The 22988-nt window shown below is 38.8% G+C and overlaps 3 protein-coding genes across 3 annotated transcripts in view; 1 reads left to right on the forward strand and 2 right to left on the reverse strand.

Moving 5' to 3' along the window:
- The window catches only part of LOC108704815 (serine/threonine-protein kinase Nek11), a 163683-nt gene extending 160889 nt beyond the window's left edge, over positions 1-2794 (reverse strand). The window contains exon 1 of the mRNA XM_018241496.2: positions 2078-2794. The gene's annotated coding sequence lies outside the window, so the exon portion shown is untranslated. The remainder of the gene's footprint in view (positions 1-2077) is intronic.
- Positions 1-22988, forward strand: part of LOC108704827 (dipeptidase 1-like) — an 80367-nt gene that overhangs the window by 26831 nt on the left and 30548 nt on the right. The window lies entirely within an intron of this gene.
- Positions 7282-21502, reverse strand: sult5a1.L (sulfotransferase family 5A, member 1 L homeolog). Its single transcript, NM_001096878.1, is given in 6 exon segments — positions 7282-7832; positions 10121-10301; positions 11536-11630; positions 12615-12741; positions 15118-15326; positions 21253-21502. Coding segments are annotated over 6 exon segments (867 nt in total). The 5' UTR covers positions 21392-21502; the 3' UTR covers positions 7282-7716.

Raw genomic sequence — 22988 nt, forward strand, 5'->3', positions numbered from 1 at the left:
AACAGTGCCATCATCTTTTGTTTTACTACTGTAAGATCATAATGGTAAGACCCAAACTGATATTTTGGTGAACAATGAGCAGTAAGCCCAAATCACACTATAGACTGTGTCACTAAAATGACTGTCCACTGTGAATGTTATTATTAGTGAAATTGCAACCTAAATCACTTATTGATTTAGGTTGCGCATGTGATTGTCAAAGAGGCCTTGCATATGTCATCTCATGGTGTAACATTAATGCTGCAATGCTTAAGTCTTGTCATTAACACAGTAATATATAAAATATATTGTACAATATTGTATTGTAAAACTGACTACTCTAATTATACCTTTGAGTACATTACGAAGTATAGTAGTAAGCATCCAAATGAATACAATGTATTAAAGCTAGGCTATTCTGCATGGCTGTATACATAATAACACTTCGAAATAGAAACAATTGGAGTTGGAGCAGAACACCAAGTAAAGCCGAGTATGCTTAGCCCCGCCCCCCAGCAACCCAGTTCAGAACAACTGCTGTAGCATTGCCGTATTGTACTGACCAAGCGTACTGAATAAAATATAACTTTTAATTAATTGACAATTAAAATATAAATGCACCATGCGTAAACAGTGTAGCATGCGGCAAAAGTGGACGATGGTGAGAGCAGCTCCTATCGCTCCCAAAGTAGACAGGCAGGTGCGCCGTGTGGGACTGGAAGGGAGGGGGGCAGCCCATTGTGGCTTGTTACTTACCTGGTGTAAAAAGAATTTGATTATTGAGACTAAACTCGTGATTTAACGAAAGTCTCACCATCTGTTCACCTTTCGCAGTTTTTAATTGAGTGGTTTTTAGGGACACAGTCCAGCACTGCACTCTTAAACGCAGTGAGTATGTTATTTTGGTTGTGGGGTGCTACACTGTTTAGGCATGGTGTGTTTATATTTTAATTGTCAATTAATTAAAGTTATATTTTATTCAGTACGCTTGGTCAGTACAATATGGCAATACTACAGCAGGTGTTCTGAACTGGGTTGCTGGGGGGGCGGGGCTAAGCATACTCGGCTTTACTGGGTGTTCTGCTCCAACTCCAATTGTTTCTATTTCGAACCTTTGAGTACATGAATAAAAAAAGAATAAGAATACATTGCTTAACACATTTTGATGATATTAAATATTCCTGGATTTTACACTCTTCGGGGGTTCTACTGAATTTATTTCAGTATCAAGCAGGGCTGCATTTAATTCTGGTGCTACTGGAGGAGGCAGACCCAGTGCTTTCCCCATGTGCTCCTCCCTATTGTCCTTACCATGGCCAAGGGTGACAGCAGGGACAATTCTGACCTTTATATGTTAAGCCTGAGAACCTCCTCCTGTTTTGTATGCCAGCTCCCAACATCCCAGTGACACATAAGGCTGTGGATTCTGGGTGCCAAAGTTCAAGAACAGATAGCAGATTATATAATATAATCTGTATGAAATCTACAATGTACACTCACTCTGACAGCTGAATCAAGACACATTTACTTAACAAATGCAATTTTAGGATGAAAATTGTAACACAATTCAGATTTTTTTACCCATAAATCCAGTGTTGTTGTGACTGCATGCAGAGCATTATTGCACATTGGGGGGAATGTAATTAAAACTCGCAAGCATTGTTTAAAATGGTATCTTTGCGAATGTTTAGCACTGCTCACAAAATAAAATCAGTCGCTGGTGAGTATTACATTGCACATTATCACTAAGCAAAGGTTTAGCATTAGCACCTGCTCTGGGGTTTTGTTAAATATTTTGTTGCAAAAAAGGTTTTGCGATTGCGAATTTTTTTGTACATCCACTGCGAACCTTCACAAAAACTATTTGTTGAAGTCTTTAATCCGTCAAAAAGGACGCAAACGCGGTCGCTAACGTTCGCAAGCGTCTTTGCTCAGGTTTTTTGTGCTAGCAAAGCATATTACATTCCCCCCCATTGTGTGTATGGTTACAAGTACAGTACCTGTTAGTAAACATGTCATAACACACACTGTTTTACATCTATTATGGTGCACCTGCAGTTGTGGACGTAATGAACCAGTGTTAAACTAAAGCCCTTACCTTTATTTGCTGAGCTTTTGGGTTGATTTTCCAGTACAGAATTCTCTTCAAGAGCTTCCAGACTTTCAATGAAAGCACTTGGGGCTTTCCAAATTTTTGCAAGGAGCAGTCTGCTTATATACTCCCGTACAAGAGAATTTGAAGGAAGCGTAAAAAAAAAGTCATCAAATAGACATTCAGTTCTATGCTTAAATTGAAAGCTTTTGTTCTTATAACATGTTTTGTTCCTTTTATTGTTAAGCACCCCTTTCAGATATATAGGATATGGTATAACCCAGGTGAGTTGCTAGCTTGGTGACAGTTGCCCTTGGTTACGGCAGGTAACAAGTGAATATCACTTCCTCCCTCGAGGGCTTTTTTCCACAAAGGCTGGAAGTTATCTCTTTAGTAATGCATTTACATACTGTGTATACTGAACAAAGAGTTCCTCAAGTACAGGGTGGTAATGGGCAAATGTATTTATACACTGCATATCTTATATACATGTTAATACTACTACTACTACTACTGCAGGGAAAGAAAGCACAGGCCTTTTTTACATTTTCAGTATGTATTAAAAGTACTAAATAACTTTTACTCATTTGTACCATTATTTTCAAAAGAAGGTTGCTAGCAGAGCAAATCAGTAGAATGCTGTATTCACACAACCACATTTGTATTTTAATCCCCTAAGGTTCACATCACACAACAAAAGAGCACAAGGCCAAGTTCTAGAAAAAATAATAACATAAAAGGAAAATGATTCCATACAAGCCTGTTATACTGATTTTTGTTAAATGTCCCGTGGTGTTGAACGTTTTCCCCTTAATCTAATTTACAGTATCTATATATTTTCTTTTTAAATTGAAAAACAACACCATAGCTGCTTGGGAATAAACGTGCAATCTTATTTTCAGTGCATTCTTCCACTATCATATAACTGAAACCATTTTCTACTATACAATCAGTCGGCCTCATGCAGGCCCTGTTTTTTATGTCAGTTCCTTTGTAACAACCACTGGCATAGAAAATCAGATCCAGCTGCTCTCTTAATAGAAATAAAGGCATAGCACAACAGTGTATAGAAACAGTATCAAGTATCTTTTTTATTGTTACTTTATTTTTATGCATCTGACCCTCTACTAATAAATATACGTAGTTTTGATTACATTACATATTTTAAAGATGCTGTGCAGTTGATTGCTCTGCTATCAAGTTGGTAATTCATCCTGCTAAAGATGATCTCACGATAGGCTCTCTAATCACTGTGGTCTGTGGTATCCACCAAAAAAGTATTATGCAACAAAAAGATGTGACATTTGGGGGAAATTTTTTAGAGATTTATCATACCCTAAACCATCTCAAACATGTCAAGGTCATGTAGAAGTCAATGGTTTTTTAAAAAATCAGGATTTTCGTCCAATAATTCGAAAAAGTCAATTTTGTTGCAGCAATTTCGGGAAAATTATTGATAAATGAGTTAAAATCGTGGAAGGGAGTTAGGTCGGATTAGTTTTCATCAAAAAAAAATGAGATGAGAAGAGATGTGAAATGATCTGCATTTACAAATATAATACATGTTCATGCAAAAATGTGACCCAGTGCACATAACAAAAAGGCAAATGATCCAATGACTGATTAGAAGTTATGTTTGTGAACAGACCTAGGACTCACTGAAAGATTTTAATAGCTATTTGTATTTCAACACTAGAAAGCATCCCTGAATTTTAATTTGATATTGATTCTCACAATTGCAAGCTGCCCTGAACTTTGACCTGGATAGCAACTACCCCTTCTACAGCCCACTCTGACCCTGCCTGGCTGCTTATGCCTATATGCCAGTGTGTATTATGAAATGTTTAATAAAAGGCACTGGCCAATCTGGCAGCCCTATGTCCCTTATGGCATCCGACTAATCAGCCTTCAGCCTGTCAGGTTACCGCACAGGCAATACACAGTGTGGCCACCTCTCTCTCCTTCACATCATCATCTTGTCAATTCTTTCAGTGTCACACACTCAACCTCAGCTATTACTTATTCAAAATCTGGATTCAGAATACTCACACTGGTGACATATTTAAAGGAACATTAACATCAAAAAATTAAATTGTTTTAAAATAATAAAAATATAATACAGTGTTGCCCTGCACTAGTAAAACTGTTGTGTTTGCTTCAGAAATACTACTATTCTTTATATAAATAAGCTGTTGGGGGCAGCTATTCAAAGGAGAAAAGGCTCAAGTTTCACAACAGATAGCAGATAAGCTCTATAGAACATAATGTTATCTGGTATCCACTATTTATCCTGTCCATTTAGCCTTTTTTCAATTTCCGCCATTGCTACTTAGCAGCTTGTTTATATGAACTATAGTAGTGTTTCTAAAGCAAACAGTTTTACCAGCACAGGGCAACGCTACATGATATTTTCATTACTTTCAAACAGTTTCATTTTTTGGTGTTCCTGTTCCTTTAACTCTTGTATCCCCCACCTCCCTCAGTTGTTCCCTGATCCTAATAGGTAATAGCTATACCTCAAATCTGTCAGATATGCCCAGTTGCTGCTGCCCCCCCACCCCGGAAATTCGTTCTTAAAGTACCAGGAGCAGCATTTTTGCTGCCCCTGGTACCTAGTGGGGCGCTGCCGCCTGAGGCAACAGCCTCAACTTGCCTCATTGGCGAAGCACCCCTGCCAGTTGTGCTCATAACCAAATTACACTACTCTATTTTAATTCTCTGTTTTTCTTTTTATACACCTCCTACCTTTCTCCTTCGTGATGAACCTAGCTAAAACAGAGTTCTTAGTCTTTCCACCCAAACTTGCTCCCTTTCTATCTTTTATGATTACTACTGTTGGCATGTTTATTAATACTGTTGGTTTGACACAACACCTGAGGACACTCTTTAACCATTCCCTAGCCTTCTGAAATCATGTTAATACTACTACTGCTTACCTGCCTCTTTTTCCCCTTTAATATTGCCACTTCTCGTTCTCAAGCAGCTGACTCATGAATGCCTTATCCTATCTCTCTTAGACTGTTGCAACCTATTAGTAACTGGTCTCCTAGACTTTTCTTCCCTGCAATAAGGCTTAGACTCTACTGCTAGAATCCTTCAGCTTTATCCTAAGAGCAAACCTGTTAACCTTTTGTTATAACCCTGCTGCCAGTGCCCAATCCTTTGTGTCTGTATGATATAAACCAACCTAGAAAGAGTCAGGCACTCAAAACGCATAGGTCACCAGAAAAATATGTAAAAAAAAAATCTTTATTGACACAACATATCTATAGCCTTCCGTGTTTTGTGCTCCACAAACACTTATTCACAGCCTATGGGTTATACACTGTTGTGGACTCACCCACACCCGGATTATAATCACTTTGGAGAAGGTCCTCTTTACTTGTTTCTTACCACAAGGCAAGTATGCTATGTACAGGTTTGCAACCTATTTTTTTAAATATTGATTAAAAATAATTTCAACATTAAATAAACCAAGTAGGATTGTTATGTCAACAATATGGACTAGTGATATCTTAGTTATCAAGTACAAGGTTATATTTTTATTATTACAGAGAAGAAGGAAATCAGAGTTTTTGAATAATGGGGTTTCAGATAAGAAATCCTATACTTGTATTTGTATATTTATTTTTATGATGTTCTTCCTCCTTAGCTGTGCTTTTTCTGAATGAAAAAAAATGTACAGTGTAGTAGAGCTATATAAATACAGTTATAAATATATAGAGATGTATTTTTCAAACCTGCCCAGATGCTGATATCCATAGTACATAGATATCAGTTGGGATCTTCAGGCTAGCCATCATATGATTTTATTGGTATGTACATGGCCACATTTACAGTGGTGTCATCCTTCACTAGTGGTGTTGAATAATGTTTTTTCTTGGAACTATGAGGGGGCTTTTACACCCGGTATAAACACATTAATAAGATCCGCTCTCATGCATGCAAAGAGGTAGGATGTGCTACCCACTTAAAAAGAGAGGAAAACCATGCTGCTTCACTGCTTCAGTGACATAATGGAATCTTCCCCATGGGAACTTTCAAAAATATGCAATGTGGGTCAGATTATCTTAATGCCTTTAAAAGCAGGATGCAGATATGATTCAGGGGATGTTTGCTGTTTTTATCTTTGCCTATAACTGGAATGACTTACACTGAATTTCTGTTTCATGTTTCTTCTGCCTGGAAAATATATGCATATTTGGATTGTTTTTTTAAAAGTTGTAATGTTAAGTAACCTCTAATTATCTGATCTCAGTTTGGGCAGAAAGCACATAGTTAAAACAATTAGATCAAAGCAAGGTGGTCATCTGTAGTATGACCTATATAATATTTGTAATTTGGGCAACAGGGTTTAAATGGCAGGTGAGATTAAAAACAGATAAGGATGAAGGATATTATTATAAAGAGTATTATAAAGAGTATTAATATCCTTCATCCTAATCTGTATTTAATCTTTTATTCCAATAATTGACATGTCACCAGCATTTTACAGAGAATCCATTATCATTAACATCAACCCCTACAAAGTAGCGTGGACAATGTTATTTTCCTGATACACACGTTACAGTCAATATAAGCGCAGAGCAAGGAACAGCACAGCCAGTAGCAATATCAAAAACCAAAGAGAAATAATATAGTTTAAAATTGGTGCAGTTAGAAAAAGGTGATAGAGAAATCAAAATGATAAAAATCCCATGCACCACAACTAATAAGGTGCAAGCAATGCAGGTTTATAAAGAAATTTGCCATTTTCAGTGCCACAATTATTGTTCAGCAGTAAATGACTCAATATCCATCCACAATGATAGCTGCAAAAATGGAAGGCAACTTGTTCTTGTGGTTGCTCCAAAACTCTTCCATACTCCCTGCTGCTATGGGGCATGCATTACAAAACCTTTACTGTGATACATATATCCCCTTTCATGCATATGTTTTTTCATATTTCTATCTCGAAGGAGGGCTGATTACTTGTTCTTTTCTTCTATGATTACAAGTTTCTGTGTCAGTTCATGTGTGCTGAATTGGCTCTGGGTATATTTATACATTTCCCACCTTATTAAGGAGTGTTGCTCAAGGGATTCTGAATGGAACTTGTGGTCATATCAGCTGTGATACAAAAGGAAATTAATTTGCATGTTCCTTTCATTATTATTTTTTATCTATATGTCAAAATGTATATAATTTCACATTATGATATAAGGCAATTCTTATGTCATGGCTTTTTTTATTATAAAAATAAAATGCATGTAACCAACACACAAAATTCGTCCACTTGCCCATTTGTACCGCAAACCCTTGCAAATCTTGTGGCCAAATCAATATACCAAGTAGGGTTGCCACCTTTTATTTGTTACCGGCTGGTGGGGGCGGGAACAAAAAGGGTGGAGCCGTGATGCAAAAAGGGGGGGGCAACAACGTGAGACCCGAAGAGGGAGGACAAAAGCTAAGCTAAAGTGGATTGGGGGCAGGCCGAGGGGTCTTTTTGAAGGGTATTACAAATTTACCGGCAGCTATATTGCCGGTAAATTTGTAATTCCGGCCTTGGCAGGTGTTTTACCGGCTAGGCCGGTAAAATACCGGCCGAGTGGCAACCCTAATACCAAGTGCAATTACAGAGTTCTGGAAATATGCATTGTTAGGATTCATTTTAAGGTCCAAATAAACTGTAGATCACAGTCTGACATTTTTTCTTGAAAAACCTTATCAAACATTTTGTTCTGCTCTTCAGTGAAATGTTGTTGCCAGTCTCCCACGACACCTGGAACACAGACAATATTACAGTAAAGTTTTCACAAAACAGTCTTTAGTATATACATTATATGGTATTTATATATCATGTTTGTGAACTATAACATGGTGGAGATTAAAATACTAAACCTCATTTATAAAGTATCCATGTCAGATACATCTGTTATCTCTCTCTCGGGAATGAATATATAGGGTTATGTAAGAAATGAGACTAACTTTGCCGCAGTGTAGTAGTAATCCATAGTAACCAATCAGTAAAAACAATTATATATTGCCTGTTAAAAGAGCAAAAATCATAGTGGTTGAAATGGGTTGCTATACCTGGCCTATCATAGTGCCTTTTATTACATATGGCTGCTTGTTTCTTATTTTGTAATCTGCTACCCTCCTTTCCCCATATCTATGATCTATGTTCCACTGCTTTCCTTCCCGCCCCACACAGACAAACCAAACTCAGATATTTCTGCCTAGGATCTGTTCCCATGCGACACTGAATGCTTCTTAATTAGTACAGTTGTCAACAACTTATTCTTCCCTCCCTGAACAGCTCAGCAATGACCAGCACCTTTCCTGGTGTCCTTGTCAAAATGCCCCATCTGTGATCTGCTCTTTTGGGATTCTCCCTGTCATACAACCCATGAAATGGAACAAAATATATTCAAAAATATGCCTGTATTCCTAATATTTGTAGGATACAAAGGAAAATGAACAGCCCTTCCATATTGGATATGAGTATAAGTTAAATAAATTCTCAGTGTCCACAGAAACAGACCAGATTAATATCAATACTGATAGTTATGCAGTAAGGCTGAGTATACAGGTATGTGATCTATTATCTGGCAACCTGTTATCCTAAAAGCCCATCTTCCATAGACTCCATTTTAATAAAAGTTATTTCATTTTTCCCTCTAATAAGAACTTAGGGGTCCGTTGTGCGTTAAAAATATTCGCACAATATATAGACAGAATTTTCGCCAAATATGTTATCGCCAGTTTACTAACCTGCGGTAAATATAAATTTGCGAATTTTCTTGAGCAAGAATAATTGTTCGCCAGTTATCGCATTCGCTGAAAATAACGCTACGTACACATTAACGCATGGTTTACTAAACAGCGAAATGTGCTAAAGACAAAATTAACGCCAGAATATTCGCAAACTTTTCCGCCACCTATGTAGTGGTGTAAAAGTATTTTTTCCGCCAGAAAATTCTCAAGGGGCAGGAAATATCCTATAATACTGTTTTTTTTTACCCATCATTCTTTGCTGACAGGAGACAGATCTGTAGCTATTGCTGACAGGATGTTTTGGCTTCTGCTTCTATCTGTTGCAACAGCAGCAGTTTCAGCTCAGAGTCATATTATTGGCAGCGGGCATCACAGTCCAAGGATTCGTCAGCCTCTACACTTTTTTGGTTTCATTGTGATTGGCTACATTAAACTGTGCATTTCTATGAAGCAAAGAGATTGACTGGTATCATTTCTTGTTCCTATGATTCTATTGGCAGAAGGGTTTATATGATCCATACATGTTTGATTGGTGTTACTCTGGTAATGTTGTTGGATGGTATAATCATCAGTCAATAAAGTTTATGAGTTTTGAAGATGCATTTCTGGCCATAAATGTCACAGTAAAAATTGCCATAATAACCGCCATAAAACAAGACAATTTTATAGCATTAATATTCGCAAAAACTTAATTTTTTGCCAGAAAATTCGCAACTCGCTAAAATTACCGCTAACGTAAACTGGTTCCTTAACGTAGTGATCGCAATGACTTCTGAGCGTATCGCTGTTTAGTAAACTTAGTCGCTGCGAATATTCTGGCGTAAAAATATTCTCAGCGATAACATACGGAAACTTAAAGTCAGATTTACCGCACTTTAGTAAACGGACCCCATAGTACCTTAGCCAAACTAAAATATAATGTATCCTTTTTGGAGGCAAAACAACCCTATTGGGTTTCATTCATTTTTAAATTATTTTTTAGTAGACTTAAGGTATGGAGATTCAAACTACAGAAAGACCCCTTATCTGGAAAACGCCAGGTCCCATGCATTTTGGATAACAAGGCTTACACTGAGGGTATCTCACAACAATACAGGCAGTCAATTGATTTTGGTTAGACTGTATCACTGCAACTGCAATTAATGAATGAATTTTATTCCAATGTTATAAATTTGTTCCACAGTGAATGTTAGGGATTGTCAAGCAACAAAATACCCTAAACTACATTAAAATGAAATATAATTATTGATATAAATTGTAGTCAAGCTTTGTGCAATATTTAATCTACAGTACCTTTTCTCATAAACTTGCTCTGAGTGTGGTCCATGATCTCACATGGAATAAGGGTGTAATTCACCATGGAATTTTGACTCATAACAGCAAAATTGCTGTGCTGCTCCACCTTGTCCACTTCCTTGGAGTACATGGGAGTTTCCAGGAATTGACATATCTTCTTTATGGATCTTCTCAAGTCCTAGATAAAGACGAAAATAAAATTGGTAGTGAAGCAGAGACTTATATTCACCATTGAATATCCAACAAAAAAATGTTTGGTAAAGCTTTTAAAATGTCCAGCAAGGAGTGCTGCAGGATAAATACATGGCCTACTTTTTAAGACTAATTACAGTATCAAATTATAATAGCTTCATGACGTTGGGAAAAACTGTTATTGTTGAGGAAAATAATTTTTTCTTTCCTAAAGTATTTATGGGATGAAATGAATACACAGAAAAACAGGTTGGCCAGGATTGCCTTTCCACTGTTGGATCTGTACAATTATGGACTATGTAGGTTGAAAGGCACTGGAGTATAGACTTTTACTCATGTGTGTGTAATGGTTCATTATTAATAATAAATATCTTAGAACATTATGCATTCTTTTTGATATGCTTGAGGGAATGACACCACTTAAGTGGCATATGAGTTCCCAGAGTGATAGGAAGTATTAGGATCCATCTTCAAATACCATATGTGTTTAAAGGGATACTGTAATGGGAAAAAAAAAATTTCAAAAATGAACCAGTTAATAGTGCTGCTCCAGCAGAATTCGGCACTGAAATCCATTTCTCAAAAGAGCAAACAGATTTTTTTATATTCAATATTCAAAATCTGACATGGGGCTAGACATTTTGTCAATTTCCCAGCTGCCCCTGGTCATGTGACTTGTGCCTGCACTTTAGGAGAGAAATGCTTTCTGGCAGGCTGCTGTTTTTCCTTCTCAATGTAACTGAGTGTGTCTCAGTGGGACATGGGTTATTACTATTGAGTGTTGTTCTTAGATCTACCAGGCAGCTGTTATCTTGTGTTAGGGAGCTGCTATCTGGTTACCTTCCCATTGTTCTTTTGTTTGGCTGCTGGGGGAGGGGGTGATATCACTCCAACTTGCAGTACAGCAGTAAAGAGTGATTGAAGTTTATCAGAGCACAAATCACATGACTTGGGGCAGCTGGGAAATTGACAATATATCTAGCCCCATGTCAGATTTCCAAATTGAATATAAAAAAATCTGTTGAGAAATGGATTTCAGTGCAGAATTCTGCTGGAGCAGCACTATTAACTGATTCATTTTGGAAAAAAAAAATTTTCCCATCACAGTATCGCTTTAATAGAGAGTGCATGCAAAGAAATCAGAAGGGCATTCATGTTAAGGGCAAAAAAATACAATATATGTTACAGCAAAGACATAATTGACATAAATAACGCCATACCTTCTGCATGTCTTCATATGTTATGTAGAAGAAATCCAGGGTCTGGCTGACGCTGTGCCAGTCTTTCACATGCTCAAACCAAGAACCATAATATACTGTGGGCAAATGTAAGAGAAAAGCAGCTACTTTAAATACCACTAAAGTCTACCTGACCCTATATAGTTAATATACTGTTATACCTATATAGTTATACATTATATAGTAAATTGTATGCATACAAATATGAAACTCTAGAAACTCCCATGTACACATGGGAGTTTCTAACAAGAAACCATTGCAAAATCTTGTTAGAAACAAAGAAGCCCATAAATATGTTGCATTCTCCATCTCAACTCAGTTTCCCTGTTACATTGTTCTGTCTACTTTTTGGAATGTACAAAATCCCCAATTTTAGAATTCAGCTGAATACCAAATCTACCAGAAAGACTCCCAAACTATGTCAAAACCTTAGTTGTATAGTGCTGAAGCATAGGCTGTTATTTATATTATTTATAGTAATAATAACTCAAATGTGCTGCAAAAAGCAAAATCACAGCTGCACAAAAACATGAAAGTTTTCAATGTAAAAACTTTTGAAGAAATGGTAAACCTCTAATTATTAAATAAAATAGCTCAGTAAAATAGATCTGGTCTGGGGAAAAAGCCACTTTGGGCATACCCAGTGCGGGGCCAAGCTGGTCAGGTTCCAGGTTCCATGAGCAACCGGGCCACTCACCTCACCTAACCCAGACTAGGGGTACGCAAAACAGTATATCAATGCCCTTGCCCCCCATGCACAGTTTTGCCCTAGGCATGTGCCCTATCTGCCTACCCATGGTTCCTTGTACCCACCCCAGCCCAAATCCCTTAGCTTTCCTGTGACTCAAACCCACAGGTTATGTCATGAACTCACCCAACCCCCGAGGTCCATGGGATTGGGGAAAACTTGCACACCACTTGCTCGTAGTGAGCTTTAAGAAACACAAATAGTCTAACCATTTCTGATGTAACAAAAAAGCATATACAGAAAGACCAGGAGAAACTTGTGCCAGTGATTATGTTTTCAGCCTTAGTACTACACTAACATTCGTATCTCTAACCTTTTCCTTCTAGAAACTTCTCCAGGAATTCTGGAAAGGGTTGAGGGTTTGGTAAGAACCTGGCCATCTTGTGAAAGTAGTAGTAGGAAACAGCCACATCTTTGGGATTCCTTGCAACATAAATAACCTGAATGAAAGCAGAGAACAAAGGTTGGAGAATGAATGTATTACAATCACTAATAAATCCTCAAAGACCATTTAACTCTCTAGCATACCAGTTAATCACATTTTGGTGTATTAATGAAGTACCCATTCAGAATGCTATAAAGTAAAAAATTAAAACATTTTATTTATGGCTTTCTCTTTCCAGCTCTTCAAACCTACTTGCTTAATATTTGTAGAAAAGTGTAGTGCCATATACAAACCATGGGGGAAATTAACGACTAACATTAACAAAAATTCGCCAGCGTGACGTCATTTCGGGACTTCGCCGATTTACTAACGGGCGCAGGCGTAACTTCTCCAGCAAAGGAGATAGACTCTAGTGCCAGGCGATGATTTGCTCTGATGAAAGAGCATTACTTCGCAAATTCACTAAGATGCACTTTTTACTGAACATTACCTGTTCCGCCAGACTTGCCTTCGCCAGCTCAGACCAGGTGAAGTGCAATGGTATGTATAGCGCTTCTTCAATTTATAGATGAAAAATTTTCTAAGTCCGAAAAAACGCTGGCATCTTTTACTTTTTCAGGGTGATGGGCTGCAAAAGTCTGTAAAATTTTTTTGGGTACCTGGGCTCCCCCATACATTTCCTAACATAAGGCATATAAACTATACACTGGGCTCATGTGTAGGGCAATAAAACAACTTTATTTTATTTTATTAAGGTTTCCTGGGCTTGTGTAGTGTAATGTATTTGCTGCAACAAATACGTCCATTCAACTTTAACTTCCGCCGTATGCAAATTAGCCAACGCTAGCGCAACTTTGATTCGCTTGGAGCAGTAACACTAGCGCAACCTCGCCAGAGTTCGGCGCCCTGGACGCAACTTCGGATTTTAGTGAATTAGCGTTGTCCTGGTGAATCTACACCTGGTGAAGTGTTACGATGTGAGCGAAGCCGGCGCTGGTGAATTTCCGCAGGTTAGTGAATTTTGCCCCCATGTCACAAGTAAAAGAGTAGGGAAAATTCCAAATGTTTTTTTGCTGAATTTTGCAAGTTTTATTTTGGATGAATCCTAAACCTAAAACCCAGAGGTTCCCAATCTTTGTGGAGCAGTATCTGGGGGCCCAATCTGAAGGCCAGTTAGCTTGAGACCAGCCTTTAGGTCCATTGGACTGAGATATTTAATCACTGAAGTGCTATTTGGAATCCCACTTATTTGGTGTAAAGGAAGTATGGTTAAATGACATGGGGTCTGCTGTATGGTAGTCCCACTCCCCATGTCGTTATGCAGCAAACGAGTGAGCAGGCATCTAGGTGGGGTGGTGGTTGTGTGAAGAGAACTGTGCGCTGGGTACCCCAAAGTCTTCCAGTGAGAGGGCCTGGTCCTTGCTAGTTATACCATTGCTTCCATGGTAAGATCATATATAATATATTGAGATCTGACCCTTTAACTAGTCTGTGATTTAAAAGGACAGATCAACAGAAAATGATCTTTTAGTATATTATTGACTGTGATATTCTTTGTCAGTTGTAGTTTGATCTACTGTTTTTCTTTCATGTTTTGCTTCTCTACAGCCTGACATTTAAAATGTTTTGTTTAGTTGTTGGGGATCATAGATCCCAGCAACAAGAAAGCATTTTAACTTAAAGGATATCATTATCAGTGTACATTTTTTCACTTTCATGTCAATCATTCAAGTTCTATTCAAGCAAAGTGTATTTTAGTATGCATATAATGTCACTAGATGGCAGCAAGCACCAAGACTGCCAATTACATGGGAATGCAAATAGAATTTTTTTAGAATGGGGAGGCCCAAGGTTGTGATAGAGCTTTTTTGATGTGACTAACATTTAAGGTGGACAACTAAGGATGCACTGAATGCACTTTTTTTGTATTGAGTCAAATAGTTAATCCTCCAAGAATCCAAACTCTAATATGCATGTGCACATTGGCAAGATCCCAGTAAAAAAATACAGTTAGTAAATTACAATTACAAAAATTAAAATGCAGTTCTGTTCTCATGTAGTCTAAAGCCACTTCCAAATTCTGTTTGGCAGGGAAAAACTATAGCACGTTAAATAATAAAATTGCCACCTTCTCATGGAATGTGATCTAATGTCACATGATTTTAAAGTTCCAGCTTCTGTTTGGCTCAGGTTAGTTCTGGAAAACCAAGGAGCTGCTGTAAGAGCAGCTGGGAACACAGTACAGATTGTAAGAGAAACACCCCCTTGCTGGAAAGTACCTTCTATAACCTTAGCAGCTCTGTCATGGGTTGTAGAAAGCAACATAATAAATAATCGGGACTGCAGTCTAGGGGATGGGGTCCAAAACTGGGTAACTCCATCTTTGGAGTTGATAAGTTTGCATGACTGAACTTTCGATCTGGGAACTTACTTTTGCTTTAGACTTTTGCAGTGCAGGTGCCAGCACGTCACTGGGAAGGTGGGTTGTGATGATTCTGGGGCCATTCCCTTCTATAATAACATCTTTAAAGTATATATGCTCAAGCCAGGGTGCACGCCTCCAGTTAGGGACAGTTGTAGCTATGTCATCATCCCCTCTACTGTAAATCAAAGTCAAAATCTCCTGCATCCAGGTGGTGCCTAAAAACATAGAAAAGTAAATGCTACAGTAAGCGTCACAATAAAATATAAATAAATGTATCTGTCTGCTTATGACAATTATGTTTTTGTTGCCTTTTATCTGTTTCTGTAATGTGAGTCGGACTAGGGGCCCACTGGAGAACCTGACCTCTAGGGCATTACAAGGCTTTGCTGCACATGAATGATTTGAATGAGTGTATGTCCTGCCAATTTGATGAGGAGAAATTTATCCCACATAGTTTTATGAACAATGGAGCCTGGGCTGGTAGCTGAAGCAGCTCAAATGCTTCTGGGAAGGACCAGTTCTGGTATCAATTAGTCCCTCTTCTAAATACCTTTTTGTTCTGGAGTTCTCAGTTCGGAATTTAGCTTTCTAGTTGTTATGGTCCAATTTACCCTAGCAACCAGGCAGTGGTTTCAACTGGAACATGAATAAGAGAGGACCCAATAGAAATATAAGTAATATAAAGTAACAATAAAATTGTAGCCTCATAGAGGAATAGTTTTTTGGCTGCGAGAGTCAGTGACCCTCTTATGTACTGTCATGTAAGTGAATCTGAATTAATTACTAATTAGCCATGTACTGTGAACTTTGTTTGCATATACAGTGTTTCTACAGTCAGGTGACTAACAGAAGCCCAGAGCATTTGCTATAGATCAGCACAATAGAACGTGAGAAGCTATGTTGTCTAGTGATGAGCGAATTTAATCGCCAGCCATGGATTCACGATGAAATTCCGAATTTCGCCATTCTGAAAAAATGCCCATAAGAAAAAGAACATGCATTTGGACAAAAAAATCTCCAGAAGAAAAAACGCTCATTGACTTTAATGCACTTGGACAAAAAAGTCGCATTGACTTTAATGCATTTTGAGTAAAAAAATATTTTTTGCAGTTTCACAAATTTTTCGGCGACGTGAAACGAATAACTAATGTTGACCAGTAAATGCTTCCTGATGATTGGTTGCTATAGGTGGCTAGACAAGTAGCAATCTTTGCACCTTTTATTACATTACTCCACTGCCTTGCTTAGATCATCTCTCTGGTATGTTACTGCAAGGGCTTTAAGGGGGCATATTGTGTCACTGCATTACACACCACTAAAAATAGACCAGGCTTTATCATTTGATTTATTTCAGCATAGCTAGTGTGTTAGGCATCACAGGGAACAAGGAACATTTGTAGAAAGGAAGCAGATGAGGAAACACAGAAATAACCACAATAAGTCATGTAAAGTCTTTGGCACAAGTATGTATTGATCCCAAACTACCACAGAAAGTCGCTAGAGCTAAGTCGCATAACACCAATTTTGGGATTTTGCTGCCACCCCATTCCAGATTTGTGGGAGAAAAAAACCTCAAATTTGTCTCTTTACATGGTAATCACTCTGACCCTACTGATGCACCTACAGGTCATGCAAATGTCTTGGAAATTCTTCAGTGAGCATTAATAAGTGGTAATCGCTAAATGTGCCAGCAGCACCTGTATGAAGATGACAATTTCAGCTGGAAATTGCAGTGTGCCATAGCACTTGGGCTTACTTAATTTGTAGCATCTGTAACATTTGACAATGTAATTACACCATACCATTACATAGACAGGTGTTTGCAACAAACACCATTGGTCTCATTTGCAAAGCTGAATGCAGTGTGCAAAGTGCAATAAAAAGCTACATGCTGCCATGTTTTTGCACTTTGCATGCTGAGGACAGAGACCTGTAGCACAGTATTTGGATACAGCTATGACTGTGTTAGTCAAAGCAGAATCCAAGAGAGGCAGACAGGGGTGTCCCCTGGGCATCCCTTCACCTGCCCCCTATTCAGTCGCATCTGTCCTGTCCAGGCCTGGATTTGTGGAAAGACCACAAAGGCCTGGCCTAGGGCAGCAGTATTTTAGGGGGCTGCATGCTGCCCAACCACAGCAAATTATTTGGAAGCACTGGGGATGAACAGGAGATAAGTTTTTAAAATGTGCCAATTCCCAATGAAATTTCCACATGTGCACGAATGAAGGAGAGGGGACAGGGGCGACGAATGGCAGTGGGCCTAGGGGTGACGAATAGCAGTGGGCCTAGGGGCACCCACAATGTAAATCCAGCCCTGGTCCTGTCCTTCAGTGCAAGAGCACACCCATTAGTGTAGTAAGGACAAGGCCGAGCTCAGGCCCGGACCAATCTGGACGGGCACCCAAAGCAACCCGGCCAGCCACTTTTCCAGGGGGTGGAGGAGAGAAGTGTCGGTGGGGGAAAAAGGGTCTGGACCAATGGTAGATAACAGAATAGGTATATGCTTTGTGTGACATTTCAGTCCCCGCCTTATAGGTGGCTTGTCTTTACTGGTGACTTTCTTTGTTGACTTGTAGAATTAGTTTATTTGCCCTTTGGAAAAGACACTTTTTATACAGTTTGAAACGTGATTGGTGCTTATTTTGGGAAGAAACAAGGAAACAAAACCTATGGTTTATTTTTAACATTTTAGGCTACTTTTTTAAGCATGTCTGGCATCAAATGTGTAATGGTGTGTGTACAAATATGATCTGGATTAAGAACAAATTCTGCACAATGTTGCTCAGAGCAACAGTATATACAATATACATAGTGCCGTACAAGATAGATGGTAAACTCAGGTGCTACAGAGGAGTCTAATTAATTAGCAGTGAATATCTAGGTTGCATTGAGGTTAAACAGAACAGACACTGTGCTGTTTCTATTGGACTCCATATTGTTTTATCCCTTTCTATTTTGTAGCTGAACAGAAGAGAATTCTAAAAAGTACAGTACCTTTCAGCTTGAACATTCTACCTACATGCCTACCTACTAAGCACCCTTGTAAATGTGCCAAAAATTGTGGGCAGTGACAAAAAAATCCCATGTAAATTCTGGTCAAAAAAGGGGAAAGACACACAACTATATATATTAGTGCTTTACAAGCAAAGAGAGGAAAACAAAGACCAAAGAAAATGTTTCAACTGGAGTACATTAATTCATTAAATAGATGCATTAATGCATTAAATAGAAAAAAAAACATTTTATATAAACACCAAAAAGAAGATCAATCTGTGAATTACTATTATTATTATTTAAGTTACACTTAAAGTACACTTAAAGTACAAGAGAGCTAAAGGCACATATTAATCACCTAACAATATTTGTATTTCAGTGCTTTAATTATAATTCTTCTTTTGTCTTTCTGTAAAACTGGCGGAACTGGAACTACCACAAGTATCAACCTGCAGCTGGCGTTTGTCCGTGTATAATGGTCTGAAATGAAAACTTTAGTAGTTTTTATTGATCGTTTTTCTGAAAGGGTTAGGGGTACAGAAAATAAAGGGGGGAGGGAAGAGGGGCATCAACTGCCTGTTTAAATAACAAGAAGGGTCATTTAAGATTTTATTTTGCCATTTAGGATGCATTCCACAACCACACTTTGTTGACAAAACATCAGTATAATCTGTCACATGTTTACCCCCAAATAATGTGCCTTCCTATTTGACAAATGAGATAGTGCAGTTCTATAGAATCAAAGACTCAGCAGCCCTATGTGGCAAAGGCAGAAATGTGTATCTAGGATTTGTTCAAAGGTGTTGAGCTTCAATCTGCCATTAATTTACACCAATATCACTGGCCTCCTAACAGATCAATGGGTTTGCACCATTCCATAATGATATAGAACTACTCAGTAGAGCATTGTTGCTCTATGGGTTTTAAAGGGTGCTGAGCTTGGTTATGAGGGCAATTTGCTTACGATGAGGACCATGTACATTTCTGACCGTTAACATTGTATCATGACCTAGAATTTAAGAACAATCTCAGGAGTGCAAATGTTTTGCAATGCAGAGTACATTTAAAAAAAAATATTCTATTATAAAAGCATCATTTTTCCCAGACAATAACCAAGACCGCAGCTAACTAATAATAATTAGAAATAGAATTCATTAGGAAGTGGTGAAATGTATACATGTTGCTATACATGTTGCTGTACTAGACCCCCCCCCCTTATTGCTCCCAAACATGTATGTGCCCAGTAACCACCTACATCTCTCAACCCCTTTATGTAGCATTGTGAACTGTTTTTTTTTTTCATTTGAACGTTTTATTGATTTTCAAAGAATGATAGGTTAAACAGTCATAATACTGAAAACACAGTACAAATAAAAGTAGCACAATGTCACTTTGTCTGTCCCAATTAAACATTGGTGTGCATTTAGACATTGAGATGTACAGTATATGATTCAGTAATGCGCACAATGGCAACATAGTGTGCTACAGTTTAGCTCTTTCGTCAAACCAGTAGGGGAAGAGGGTGGGTTTAGGAAGAAAGGAGAGATAAGGGTTGGGGTACGAGTTTTACTACAGGTTCCATAATGACTACTAAAACTGAGAGAAATAGATTCGTTATACTGGTCGCCCTAAGGGAGGTTAATAGGTCTCTGGTGAACTGTTTTTTTTTATCATTTGTACAAGATTTAAATATTATTGCCAATGGAAGTCCCCCAGATGCCAGGAATTTTGGCCCTTGCCACATTGGCCAGTCAGGGATGTAGATGCAGGGGTTGTGGATGTGCCCTTTTACATCCCTAACTGTGGCATTATGGGCATGAGTAGTACCTACAGCTCTCTGTCTTGAAATATATTTTATTGCCACAGAACTACACTTATCTTATAGTAGCCCAGGAGTAGGCAGGAGGGGCATGCATAGCCCGTTCTCTTCTTGCCAAATGAAACATGCACTAATCACATAAAATAAGGGCACCCACCCTCTCCTTCAACTCCACCACTGGATTTAGCCACAAATGTCTGGAGCTGGGTCAGGCAGATATTTTTTTCTTTTTGTGCCAAGCATTTTTTTTTCTATATAGTCTGCCTTTTTAAAATATGTTCATGACCATGCATAGTACTTGAAGTATATATTTTTGGGGTGTATACTGCTTGTGGGATACATTACTTACAGAGAAGTATGAAATTACCCTTCAGCCTGTATGAAGCAGAAGAAACAAGTACTTACCTGCATCAACATGTACAGTATGTCTTAAAAGCTGTAATTACCTCCATCAGTGGATTTGCATCAGAAGCAGTATATAATTAGATATAGTATCAGCAGAAATACAGTACTACACTATCCCCTGTATGTAATAAAAGGCACAACATTTACCCTGATGTACAAACCAATAGCAACTAATGAGATGTTAAACAGGTGACCATTGAATGCTAATAGTTGCTTGGTTGCTATAGATGACTAGACCTGTAGTAAACTTTGCCCCTTTTGTCAAGGCCTGATTTGTGGCGAGGCCACAAAGGCCCAGGGGCTAGGGTGGCGGGCGCTTGGACCGTGCAGTCGTCCTCGGTCGGGCGCTAGGAACTAGCGGCCTAGGGGCGCCTGTGCTGCAAATCCGGCCCTGCCTTTTGTTACATAACCCCTTAATGCTCCAAGCTATAGGTCGAGCATCACTCAAGGGGCCAGATTTAATTCAGTGAGAAAAAGTTATCTCATGGATTATTACGTGAAAACTCATGGACGAGATTCAATTCGAGGAGAAAAAACTTTTCTCAAAATGCAGTTCCAGTTTTCCCCCATTGACTCGAATAGAGATTTCACGTGATAATAAGTGAGATACGTTTTTCTGAATTGAATTGCTCTAATCTCAAATAGAATCTCATCCATGAGTTTTCATGCGATAAACCTTTTTCTCAGTGATTTGAATCTGGCCTATGGTGTGATGTCCTGTTTCTTAACTTTGGCTCCCCAGCAACATTCATTCATGCTGGAAACTGTAATATAGCATCATCTGGGGAAGCAAGTTGAATACTCTCCCCCAAGTGAAATTGTTTCCATTCACAAAAATGTAGAAATATATGTGGGCATCCCCTTCCCTTCCTTTGCATCCATATAAAGGCTTATTTCCTATCCAGATGAAAATGGTACTGTACCTGATTTGGGATAAGTAACAATGACAATATCCTCTTCCTTGAACTGAAAATCCTGAGCATACTGCAAGGACTGCTGAGAGTGTAAGTGCCCAGGCAGCAGGATCCCTGCAATGCTTTCTGTGTCATCCATTCTGTCCATCAGTCCTCACTGCTTCCCCTGGCACATCACAGTGGGAATACTGGTTTAGTTCCTGCCCTACACAGATGCCGGTAGCAGACGGGTTGTCCCACAGTTCTGCTCTACAAGTTTTTACGGTGACTGTGAGCACAATCTAACCGGCAAGTGAGTACAGGAAACTTGGAGGGGAAGTACCCATTTCCTCTGCTTACTGACGCCTGCAAATACATATGCAGACTGGAGAGGGACTCTTACAAACTTCACACTCAAACCACATAGTCTCCTCCCAGCATGCCCTTTACTTGACAGTCTGAGCGATTCTTGCCCCTCCTCCATTTAATAAATGCAACGTTTTTATAAATGTAATCAATGGTTAGTATTTCTTTAGAAAGGTGAAGTTCAGCATTAAACTTGTTTACATTTAACTCATTTTAATTTTTGATAGCATTTCTTAGTTAGTGAACTTGGTTTTATTTTCATGGGCAGTTTGCTGTTCTCTGTGCTTTGTCAAGTCTGTTCTACCAGATGTCCACCTCCTTCCTACCCACCCCCCTTCCATCTCCATAAACACTGCTGGAAAAGTACTGCTTTATTCCTTTTCTTGCCGTCTTGTGTATGTTCTGGAATGCAGTCTCCCTCCTTCTTGCCTGTTCTTTCTGGTGTCAACAAGAGGAGTTGTGACAGGACAGAAGAAGATAAAATATTTCACAATAGAACAGCCCAGCAGACCTTGCATGCTAACTGCACAAGTTGAAAGCAGAAGGATTTATGTAGCAGCTCCCAAGGACTGACCAGTTTCTCACATATTGGGGCTCATCAGTCTAGAACAAGATTTTTTGTCCTGCCAAGGTGATTTTACCTGCAGCCCCCAGAGGGAAAACTCATCACTGAAAGCAATGGTATAAAGTTGTCAGGACGAAACCCCAGCAAGTCAGCCAAAAACCTATTCGAGCGTCTTCAACCACATAAACAGCATTCTCCTGATTTGTATACATTGCATACAAATAACCAAGTCTTCCTCCTGCAATTTCACTTTGTATGAAATACCCTATAGGTTGAGTTTTAAAGGGCCGCAAAGGCAAAAAAAATATTTTTACTGTTTTATCATTATCTATTTGTTTTATTTTCTACACTATGATGATTCAGAATTCCTAATACCACTACAACTAATTCTAGTCACTGTCACAATTAAGCATGCATGCAAGCTAACCAAGCACTATACTATCTGTCTGCTTTCTTTAACAACCGTAGCACTGTTATGTATGTATATTTTTTTTATTTGTAAAGCGCTCCTTGACGGCAAAGCACTGTACAGCAAATTTGGTCCTCTGCACACAACATACTTCTATAATGCAATTATGTGGGACCGGGGCAAGTTAAGAAGCCCATAGAGCGCCCCTGGGACTGGTGAAGCGGAGAGGGGCATGACTGAGGGACGAGTAGTACAATAAGGTGGTGCCTGGAATGCTAGGCATTCTGGGGATTGTAGGAAAAGGAAGGTGAGGCTTAAGGGGAGGGACTTAGTTGTTAAATAGGGGTGAGAGAGGCGGGAAGAGCCAGTCTTACCTTTTAGGGACAAGGAACAACAGGTTTTTCCCTTCCGCCCGCCCGACAAGGA

This window comes from Xenopus laevis, chromosome 4L (assembly GCF_017654675.1).
Source record: "Xenopus laevis strain J_2021 chromosome 4L, Xenopus_laevis_v10.1, whole genome shotgun sequence".
In the NCBI taxonomy this organism is placed as follows: domain Eukaryota; kingdom Metazoa; phylum Chordata; class Amphibia; order Anura; family Pipidae; genus Xenopus; species Xenopus laevis.